The sequence below is a fragment of the Pristis pectinata genome, chromosome 35 (genome assembly GCF_009764475.1).
Source record: "Pristis pectinata isolate sPriPec2 chromosome 35, sPriPec2.1.pri, whole genome shotgun sequence".
Classification (NCBI taxonomy): domain Eukaryota; kingdom Metazoa; phylum Chordata; class Chondrichthyes; order Rhinopristiformes; family Pristidae; genus Pristis; species Pristis pectinata.
In genome coordinates this window covers 12,740,673-12,750,535 of record NC_067439.1, presented here as the reverse complement: position 1 = coordinate 12,750,535, position 9,863 = coordinate 12,740,673, and the positions used below count along the sequence as shown (strand labels likewise).

Below are 9,863 nucleotides of genomic sequence, written 5' to 3'. Positions count from 1 at the left end.
ACTTTAATCTTTAACACCACTAGACTGTTCCTCGTTCTTCTATAATTGAGGGAATAAAAGATGATACATTATTTTCCTTTATGATGTAAAAGGAAGCCATTCAGCCCATCGAGTTTATGGTAGCTCCCAAGACAATCTCATCAATCCCCTTCCCCCACTTGATGGGAGCTCAGGGGAAACACACATTCATTGTCCAGGTTTATAAAGAATGGCTACTTGAGAGAGGGAAGGGAACAGCCACACCCCAGCGAGGAAGAAGTGTTTTCAGGGAAGTGACAAACAAACCTATTGAATTGCAAAGATGTCCCAAGTTACCCAAAACTGAGGAACATGAATGGATTTGGAACCCTAACTCAAGGCAGGGTATTACAACATGCAACGCCACTCAACATTCAAACACTGAAAAGCAGTTGAGTATATTCCAAAATGAAGATCTAGATACAGACACTCGACATAAAGAAGAAGACTAAAGACCCAAGGTTGTTCTAGAAATTTTAATGCATTTCCTTTTTTTCTGTTTCATAGCAGTGCATTGCCAGAACTGATAGTTTAGGTTGTACATTGGACTTGGGTGAATACAATAGTGATATAGCCATTGGTCACACATTTATAATTTCTGTGCATTGAACAGAAGTTACATGTTAAACACTAACATGCAGCAAACAAAGCAGATCATAGATCCACTGACAGTGACTCTCAGACAGGGTCTAAAGGAAGGAAAGCACTTTATCAACCTGTGAGAATAGGAAAAAGTTGAAATGCAAATTCTAAGGGGGAATGAAAGTGTTGGGAGTAAGTATTAGGAATGGCAAGAGTTTTCATCTGAAATACTCAACAAAGACTCGAATAAAACTGTTTGTCTCTGATTTCCTCGCCAATAGCAATAATTTGTGGGACAAATTCTCTAAGGAGCTCCTCAAAGCCTGCATTACCTTAATGCTGAAGTGGACAACACAGAGAGCTTCATGGCTGAGCTCAGTAAATGATAAGGGGATCACTTGACACACACCTGGAAACGTCTAAATATCTCGCACATCAGCTGGGGCAAGTATATACTCTGCCTGTTACCACAAGTCCTAACCACATGCTTAAATACATTAATGTCAAGAGGTCACCTGCACAGTGCTTTCCAGCAAAGATCTCACTAAAACACCATTCACCTACACCCTACTTCCTTAAACACACTCACCTGCACACTATTCACTGAAACACACTCACCCGCACACTGTTCACTGAAACACGCTCACCCGCACACTGTTCACCGAAACACGCTCACCCGCACACTATTCACTGAAACACGATCACCCACACGCTGTTCACTGAAACACGCTCACCCGCACACTATTCACTGAAACACACTCACCTGCACACTATTCACTGAAACACACTCACCTGCACACTTCCTTGAGCTCCTTAAAGTTGCCAAAGCCCACAGGCAGTGGGGTGGTATTGTACAGAAGAACCTTCTCCTGTCTTTGAGACTTCTGCACAAACCAGCTGCTGCCAGACGGGAGTGCTTGAGCATCTTTCTCCAGAGGTCATCCTGAGAGGGCACACAGAGCAGGACAAACTACTAGAATACGGGAGGGATGAGGAAGGTGAGGAGGTCTCTCAGTGAAGGCCATATCCAACTTGGTGATAGAACAACTCTCCTACCTAAATCTAATGGAACAGGGACACGTGTGTAGTTCAGTGAGTTCTGTCACCTGGGTATCCACAGTGCATCTCCCCTCTGAGAGCTGAAGACTGGCTTTAAGAGGTGCTGAGCCCAATACTGAGAGGTGTAGGCCCTGGACTGGTAATACTGACTGGATACTCCAACTACATTAGTTAATAGGCAGCAGTTGTCACATTGCCTGCACTGGAAGTATTGTGTAAGGGGTTAATTTAGTCTGCAGTAAGCTATAGTTTGCAGAGGTTCACAGGATTCATTTACTTCTTGACCAGGTAAGTTTTTACAAGGAATTGCTCTGTATACCCAGCTTCAACGTTAGAAAGGGAAATTTAGATAAATTCCTTCACTAGATGCTCTTTCTCAGTTTCCTTCTTTACCTGGACAACAGTCACAAGAATGGAGATTCGCTCACACCAGTCTACCCTAAACAGTCACACTCAGCTGCAGAATGCATCTCCATGTTGCTCTTGTTGACAGAGTTTCTTACAATCACAATGTTAGCTACATAGTGGATCTTACTCTGTTGCAAACTCAGAGTCCATCAGAGAGCGAGAGATTCACGAACACCTGTCGATCCATCATAGATGTTAATGAGGTACTCATCCAAAGATGCTCACTCAGTCAGACCAGCAAATAGAAGCATTCATTCACACTGAAACTTACCATTACAGAGTCATACATACCCACAACAACCATTAGAGAATAGCCCTCACCCACACTGATCATTACAGAGGTAGTCATTCACAATGACCACTACAGACTGGTCCATCCACACTGACCATTACAGAGTCGTACACACCAACAACAACCACTAGACAGTGGTACTCACTCACACTGACCACTACAGAGGTGGTCATTCATACTGACCACTACAGTTTGGCACATCCACATTGACTACTAGAGTTGTGCACAGCCACGCTGTCCAACAGAGAGTGGTACTCATCCACATGGACCATTAGAGTCATACACACCCACACTGACCTCAACAAAGGTAGACATTCACACTGACCACTACAGACTAATACACCCGCATGGGCCATTAGAGAGTGATACTCACCCACACCGTCCATTAGAGACTGGTACCCACTCACAGGGATCATTACAGAGTAGCATTCACTTAGGACTATCACAGTCAAACAACTTCCTTGGGCCAATCACAGTGAGATGTTCACTCACAGAATCTATAACAGAATGGTATTCATCCACTCACCCCAGGGAGTACTGCCACAGAGTTCTACTCTATTCAGTTTTGTAGCCATTGTCTATACTAAGCCCTGCTGAAGATTGTGAAGCCACTTCAGCAAGTATAATGTGGAGCAGATACGTGTAAGGTGCTTTCAGGCAAGCAGAACTCTCTAAAGATCCTGGTGCCTCCCTATCCTGCTCTCATGGACATTGGCAATAGTGGACATTTCCTACAGATTTTTAAGCTTCTATTAACTAATAAATCCCAGTTTACCTGTGTGCTGAAGCAGGTCTGAGCTTGGAATTCATTAAAGCAATTCATTTGATTAAACAACTGTCTGTTAAAAAAGTGTCATCAGGAGAGACCTGTATATATACACACACACATACAATAAAAAAATAAAAGGGCATATCTGTAAAAGTAATAATTTAACTTTTAAATATACGGCAATGTGCTAGGTATTTTTGTAAATACTTTTGTGTTTCAACGTAAATACACGGTGTTATGAAGTGTCTTGGAGTTGCTTGGGGGTCTTCATGCTGGCTGGGAGAGATTCTAACTGCTTCAAGCAGAAACCAGTGTTTGCCTCTACTTTTCTGGTGTTGCCAGGAACAGAAACCGAATCAGGGTTCATTTACCAGTGGCTCATGGAGGCAGCTATCTTTGTTCACAAAGTGCATCTTGGCATGCGGGTGTGGACGCCAATTTCCAGCTGCGAATTAACCCTTTATCTGCTGGATGGGATTATAATTAGAGTCCACAAATCACACTGTTAACCCGGGGGTTCACGGCACAACCGAGTGAGCCAGTGAGTAAAACAACAGGCGAGGAAAAGATAATCAACTATCAACAAAAAATGGAGAAAGAATCTTTATAAGGTGGGATTCGAAGAGCAAACTCCCTCTAAGTTTAGGCTAGCTTTAAGGACCCAGTGTAACTCGGCATGGTTACAGGTCACGACTGAGTGAAGACAGGCGGTGAAGGAGGTGGTGAGGCTCTGGGTTTGCGAGCAGCAGAAGGGTGCAACAGTTACGGACACTGACATGCACCGTCTACAAACGCACGGTCTTAGTTGGCAGAGGAAGAGCAGATCTCCAAGCTGGGGTGGGAGTGGCAACAAGCCGTCTGCTCACCACAATGTCACTGACGGCAGTACAGGGGGAGGGGGAGGTAGTGGGTGGGGGGGATCAAGTAAAGCCATTTATACCTTCACACTGGTCGCATGCAGATGTTGGACCAGACCAGCAAGTTGTGTGAGTGGGCTGGGGCTCAGGGGTCAGACCGTGATGAGTTTGCAGGGAAGACGTCTGTCACTGCAGAAACCATCAGGTGACCACAGTAACAGTGAACCCACAACTCAACAAGCACGTAAGGAGACAGCACTCCCCCATCACTGAATAAAAAGACCGTACTAAAGAAACAGAGAAGAGCTACTCCGTATAGAAGCCGACAGCAGCCGTTGATCCAGGCTCCTCAGCCCCCAGGTTTTTTACAGCCTTTTGCCACTATTAGAATATTTGTTGCATCTGAGACTAAATAAACAGATTTCAAACACATTGATTGGAAAGGGGCCGTATTGTCTTGCTAGTTTACAGCATAGAAATAGAACATTTAGGCTTGGCTCAGGCTAGTATTAATGTCCTTATGAGCCACCTCCTGCTCATTATACCCAATCTGCCTTGTATCGTGCTTTTCCTTTGATATACCATGTCATTCACTCCAACTACACCAAGCTCCACACTCTCTTCCCTCTGGGTAAAATAAAATTCTCCTCAGTTGTACATTTTATTTATGATGTTATCATTAGGGCCGCTAAATATTTTTACAGACTTTGAATTATTTCTATCTGGTCTGTGGAAGAGTGGGAAGCCATCTTGGTTCCAACTCCCTGGCCACCATTTTGATTGAGTTGTTACTTAAAGAACCTACAACCAATTCTGGAACCACTCCTATTATCGCCATTTCTCCCTCCACTGCCCATCTGGGGGTGGTGTGGAGGGGGGTGCACCGAACACAGATTATCCGATGCTTTATTTACTCTTTCGTTGGCTTCATGGACCAAAAAAAACAAAGCAATTTTGAACTGTGAAGCTGATGATGAGGGTTCATTAACGCAGAAGGGAACTGAATGAGGAGAAGAATAATAAGGATGTATAGCAAGAATGTGGGAATTAGGTTACTGTGGAGCTGACTCAGTGATAAAACATCCCATCAATCTGCTACAATAAACAAACTGCTGGAGGAACTCAGCAGGTCGAGCAGCATCTGTGGGGGGAAAGGAATTGTTGATGTTTCAGGTCGAAACCCTGCAGGTTTCGTTGACAATTCCTCTCTCCCCACAGATGCTGCTCGACCCGCTGAGTTCCTCCAGCAGATTATCTGTTGCTCCAGATTCCAGCATCTGCAGTCTCTTGTGTCTCCATCAATCTGCTCACATATATGGTGATTCTACGTCATGCACTCCCCAATTCAGCACTCAGCATCACTGAGTGGTCACTGGGTGCAGACTCAGCAGCAACTTGTGAAAGGGAACTAAAGAGAAATTGTTTCAACTAATGAGAGGAATGGAGGTTGCTTGATTTAAGATCAATGGGAAAAGGACTCAGTGGACCAGATGAGGAGAATTTTTTATTTTATACAGAGAATCCTTATGGTCTAAAATATGCTGCCTGGAAGCATGGTGGAATTAGATTCAACCGTAATTTTTTTTGGAGGGAATTGGATAATTACTTGGGATATGTGCAGGGGTACAGGGAAAGGGCAGTGGGGTCTGCTTCCAAGAGCCAATGTAGGCACAATGGGCAAAAAATGTTCTCCTTCATGCTGCTTGGTTCCAACCAGATTAGCAACAGGGAGTGCTGAGTCTCAGGATTCAGCAGTCTTTGAAATGAAATTAAGAGATATAACATATAAATGACATTGTTTCTGGGGATAAAAGATTAAAAGGAGTAGCATACTTCCTCTGAAATGCTTCAAGCTGGATATTTTGTTTGTAATTTGAAATTGGCAGATCTGGGGTTTAATGAGAAATTACATTAACCCAGGGCTAGTAATTTCAACTGGTCACTTTTAATTTTTGCTTGAAATGAAAGCAAAAGCTTCTGGTGTCGAACCAAGACATTTACCCTCAGATACAAAGCCGGAAGGGGAAGAGGGGAAATAGTGTAATGCATCAAGTTAACACTGTTTCTGAAATAAAGGTTTGTACCCAAAATTCTGAGCTTAATTTTGTTTAGTTTTGAGTTGTTAGTGGCATCAGTATTCCAAGCTCTTCTCCGCCAAGAGGAGGGATGAGCAAACTGACATGCGAATGTTTTCTAATTTCAATCTCATGTCTTTCTGCGGGGTACAGGCGAAGGCTGTCTTCAAGTGAACAAGTGCAGCTCAGTTCTGATCAACACTCATCTGATCCCAGCTCCAATTCCCATTCCCTCACATTAAACGGGAATCCTGAGTTTGGCCTCACAGGATGAACAAGTCACTAATGTTGGGCCATAAACATCGAAGAAATAATAACGAGCAAAATCGCAGCTACTGAGAGGCAGAAATAAACTGGGAGGTCTCCAATCACGTGCTCCCAGCTCTGGCAAGCAGCACTGCGAACTGTCCCCACTACAAACTGTGCTCTTTTGTCAAACCTTCAGACTCTGGGATTTCTGTATCAGCCCCAATCTGAGGGGTCCCCTCCCTTACTGCGCTGGGATGACATTTTAAACAAGGGAAAGGGATTTGCTGTACGTTTATCAGAATTCAGCTGCACACATTGAGCTCGATTCATGCTCATGTTATCATGTGGTTACAGAGAATAATTCATTCATAAAAAGAACCAGTCAGCACAGAGATAAAAACTAAATCGTACACTTGGTTCACTCTGGGCAAGCAATTACACATATTGACACTAAAATATACACCTTACACACTGGAACATTTGGCTACACGGAGAAATTATGAAATAAAGTAAAATGTACAGAGATATTGAACCTTGTGGTTTCCTTTTACTGCACAGGGACTTGCCCCTCCTGGACCTTGTAGATGCTGCAATGGATGTTGGGGTGGGTGTCTCTGGCAGAAAGGAGGATTCTCATTTCAGAGCACCTCACAGCATCTTGGTGGCGTGCTTGTTGGCTTCATCAATGCGTGCTTTGTTCATATCACCCTGGAAGAGAAACAGAATGAAGCTTAGGTAGGAATTGGAATGAGGGTTGCGGCTGTTTTGAGTGATTTTGCGCAAGTGTGCAAACAAGTGTTTTTTGTGTGTGTGTGTTTGCGTTGTTGGTAAATTGGTTTATTGTTGCCACATGTACCGATGTATAATGAAAAACTTTGTTTTGTATACCATCCATACAGTACATTGAGGTAATACAAGAGAAAAGCAATAACAGAATGCAGAATAAAGTGTAGCAGTTATAGAGAAGGTGCAGTGCAGGCAGACAATAAGGTGCAAGGCCATAATGAGGTACATTGTGAGGTCAAGAGTCCATCTTATCGTACATGAGGACCGTTCAATAGTCTTATAACAGTGGGATAGGAGCTATTCTTTCAGGCTCTTGTATCTTCTGCCTGATGGAAGGAGGGAGAAGAGAGAATGACCTGGGTGGGTGGCGTCTTTGGTTATGTTGACTGCTTTACTGAGGTAGTGAGAAGTGTAGACAGAGTCCATGGAGGGGAGGCTAGTTTCTGTGATGCGCTGGGCTGTGTCCACAACTCTCTGCAGTTTCTTTGAGTCTCGGTCAGAGCAGTTGCCATACCAAGCCGTGATGCATCCAGATACGATGCTTTCTATGATGCATCTATAAGGATTGGTGAGGGTCAACGGGGACATGCTGAATTACTTTAGCCGCCTCAGGAAGTAGAGGTGCTGGTGAGCTTTTTTGGCCGTGGCGTCCAGGTGGTCGGACCATCACCAACAGTCTGTGTTGGTGATGTTCACTCCTAGGAACTTGAAGCTCTCAACCCTCCCCACCTCAGCACCATTGATGTAAACAGGAGCATGTGCACCACTCTCCCTCCTAAAGTCAATGACATGCTCTTTTGTTCTGGTAACATTGAAGGAAAGGTTGTTATCATGACACCATGTGCGATTGTGTGTATGTGTATACTCATTGTGTGTATATGTAAATGGGTGCATATGTGCTTCTGAGAGTGTGTGCCTACATGAGTTGCCCGATCCACTGAGTGTATCCATCATTTTCTGTTTTTATACTGGAAAGAAATAATAACTTACTTTAACAACACACAGAATGTACAAATCAGATAAAGTCCCACATGAGCCTTTTTCCACCCCCTCTATATCTAACCCATCAACACGCCCTACGCCTTTCTCCCTAATGTGCTATCTGACTTCTTAAATACTATTTGCTTAAAACCCACCAGGTTTGACATTCCCAAACAACAAACAACCTGCTGGAGGAATTCAGTGGGTTGTGCAGCATCTGGGGTCAAAACCCTGCGTTAGGACTAAGGGTGGAGAGGGAAGACAGCCAGTATACAGAGGAGAGGGGGAGTGGTGAGCCAGGGGCCAGGGGTGATTAGTGGACTGAGGAGGGGCGAAGGATGATGGGCAGATCGAGCCAGCTAAGGGAGGGGTAGGGGTGGAGTGGGGAGGCAGGTGGGTGATAGATGGAGGCAGATAAACAAAAGGGCAGGAGGAGCCAGGTGGGAGGAGGAGTATGTGAAGGTGGCGACAGCTAGGTATGTCAACAATTCCTTCCCCCCCCCGCCCCCCTCAACAGATGCTGCTCGACCCGCTGAGTTCCTCCAGCAGATTGTTTGTTGCTCCAGATTCCAGCGTCAGCAGTTTCTGGTGTCTCTACATTCCCATGACTCTTTGGATAAATAAGTTGTTCTTGATTTATTAGTGACTATCACTAATCTGTAACTGTAACACTATATTCTGCATTCTGTTATTGCTTTTCCCTTGATGTACTGATGTTGTGAAATGATTTGTATGGATGGTATGCAAAACTTAAGTTTTTCACTGTAACTCGGTACAATTGACAATAATAAATCAATTACCAATAAGAACAACAGGCAGCATGGACATGTTGGGCCGAAGGGCCTGTTTCTGTGCTGTATGACTCTATGACACTATTAGATGCTTTGACTCACGTTGTCTCTTACTCCTTGCCACCCGGCTGCGATCTCCACTTTGTCCCTCAGCTAGAACTTGCAAGAATACAATCGAACTCTTACCTTGACCACAATCCTGTCAATCTGGGCGTTCTGGGAGCCGATCTCGTTGCTCATGTCAAGTGCCATATGTCGGAGGTTGCCGATGATGCTGCCCACCTGATCCAGGTTTTCCTCCATCTCGTTCTCCCGAGCGTCATCTGTGACCCTGAGAATCAGAACAAGAAATGTGTTAAAACCAGCAGCAGCCTGCTTGCCTGCTGAGGATAATGACAGTTGGCTCAAGCTGGCTCAGATGCACTGAACTCAAAGTCAAATCAGAATGACTGAAGTCGCTGAGCTGAAGTGAACAGTGCTCCTGATTTAGATTTCCTGACAAAACCAAACTCTGCCCTTTGGAAGTAATCCCAGCTGAATAAGCAAAACCCATGCTACACCAAACCACTGACATTCACTGCATTTTTCCAACCTTATTAGCATTTTCCTTTGTAACATATTTTTACAATAAAGTTTCTGTTCAAGATTTACACTCCTCTACATTGTATAGACCATCGCCTTTAATGGACCAACACAGCCTTTGGTCAACTGAGGAAAAGATTTACAAGGATATTGCCAGGATTTAACGGACTGAGTTATAGGGAGAGGTTGGACAGGCTTGGACTTCATTCCTTGGAGGCTGATGGGGATTTGAGATATACAAAATTATGAGGGCCCTAGATAAGGTAGGAAACTTTCCCAAATGCAGAGATATCTAAAACTAGATGACATTGGTTTAAGGCTAAGAGATTTACAAGAATCTTACAACAATTTTTTCACCTGAATGATGGTGGGAATCTGGAACACTGCCTCAGTGGGCAGTGGAGACAAAGATTC

The 9,863-nt window shown here is 44.1% G+C and overlaps 1 protein-coding gene across 2 annotated transcripts in view; it reads right to left on the bottom strand.

The window, feature by feature from the left end:
- Window positions 1-479: 479 nt before the first annotated feature.
- The window catches only part of LOC127586383 (synaptosomal-associated protein 25), a 144,248-nt gene continuing 134,864 nt past the window's right edge, over window positions 480-9,863 (bottom strand). For both annotated transcript variants that reach the window (XM_052044304.1, XM_052044305.1), the window contains exons 7-8: window positions 9,054-9,198; window positions 480-7,017 (exon numbers count right to left, since the gene is read on the bottom strand). In XM_052044304.1, coding sequence (XP_051900264.1) covers window positions 6,958-7,017; window positions 9,054-9,198 — 205 coding nt within the window. In that variant the 3' untranslated portion in view covers window positions 480-6,957. The remainder of the gene's footprint in view (window positions 7,018-9,053; window positions 9,199-9,863) is intronic.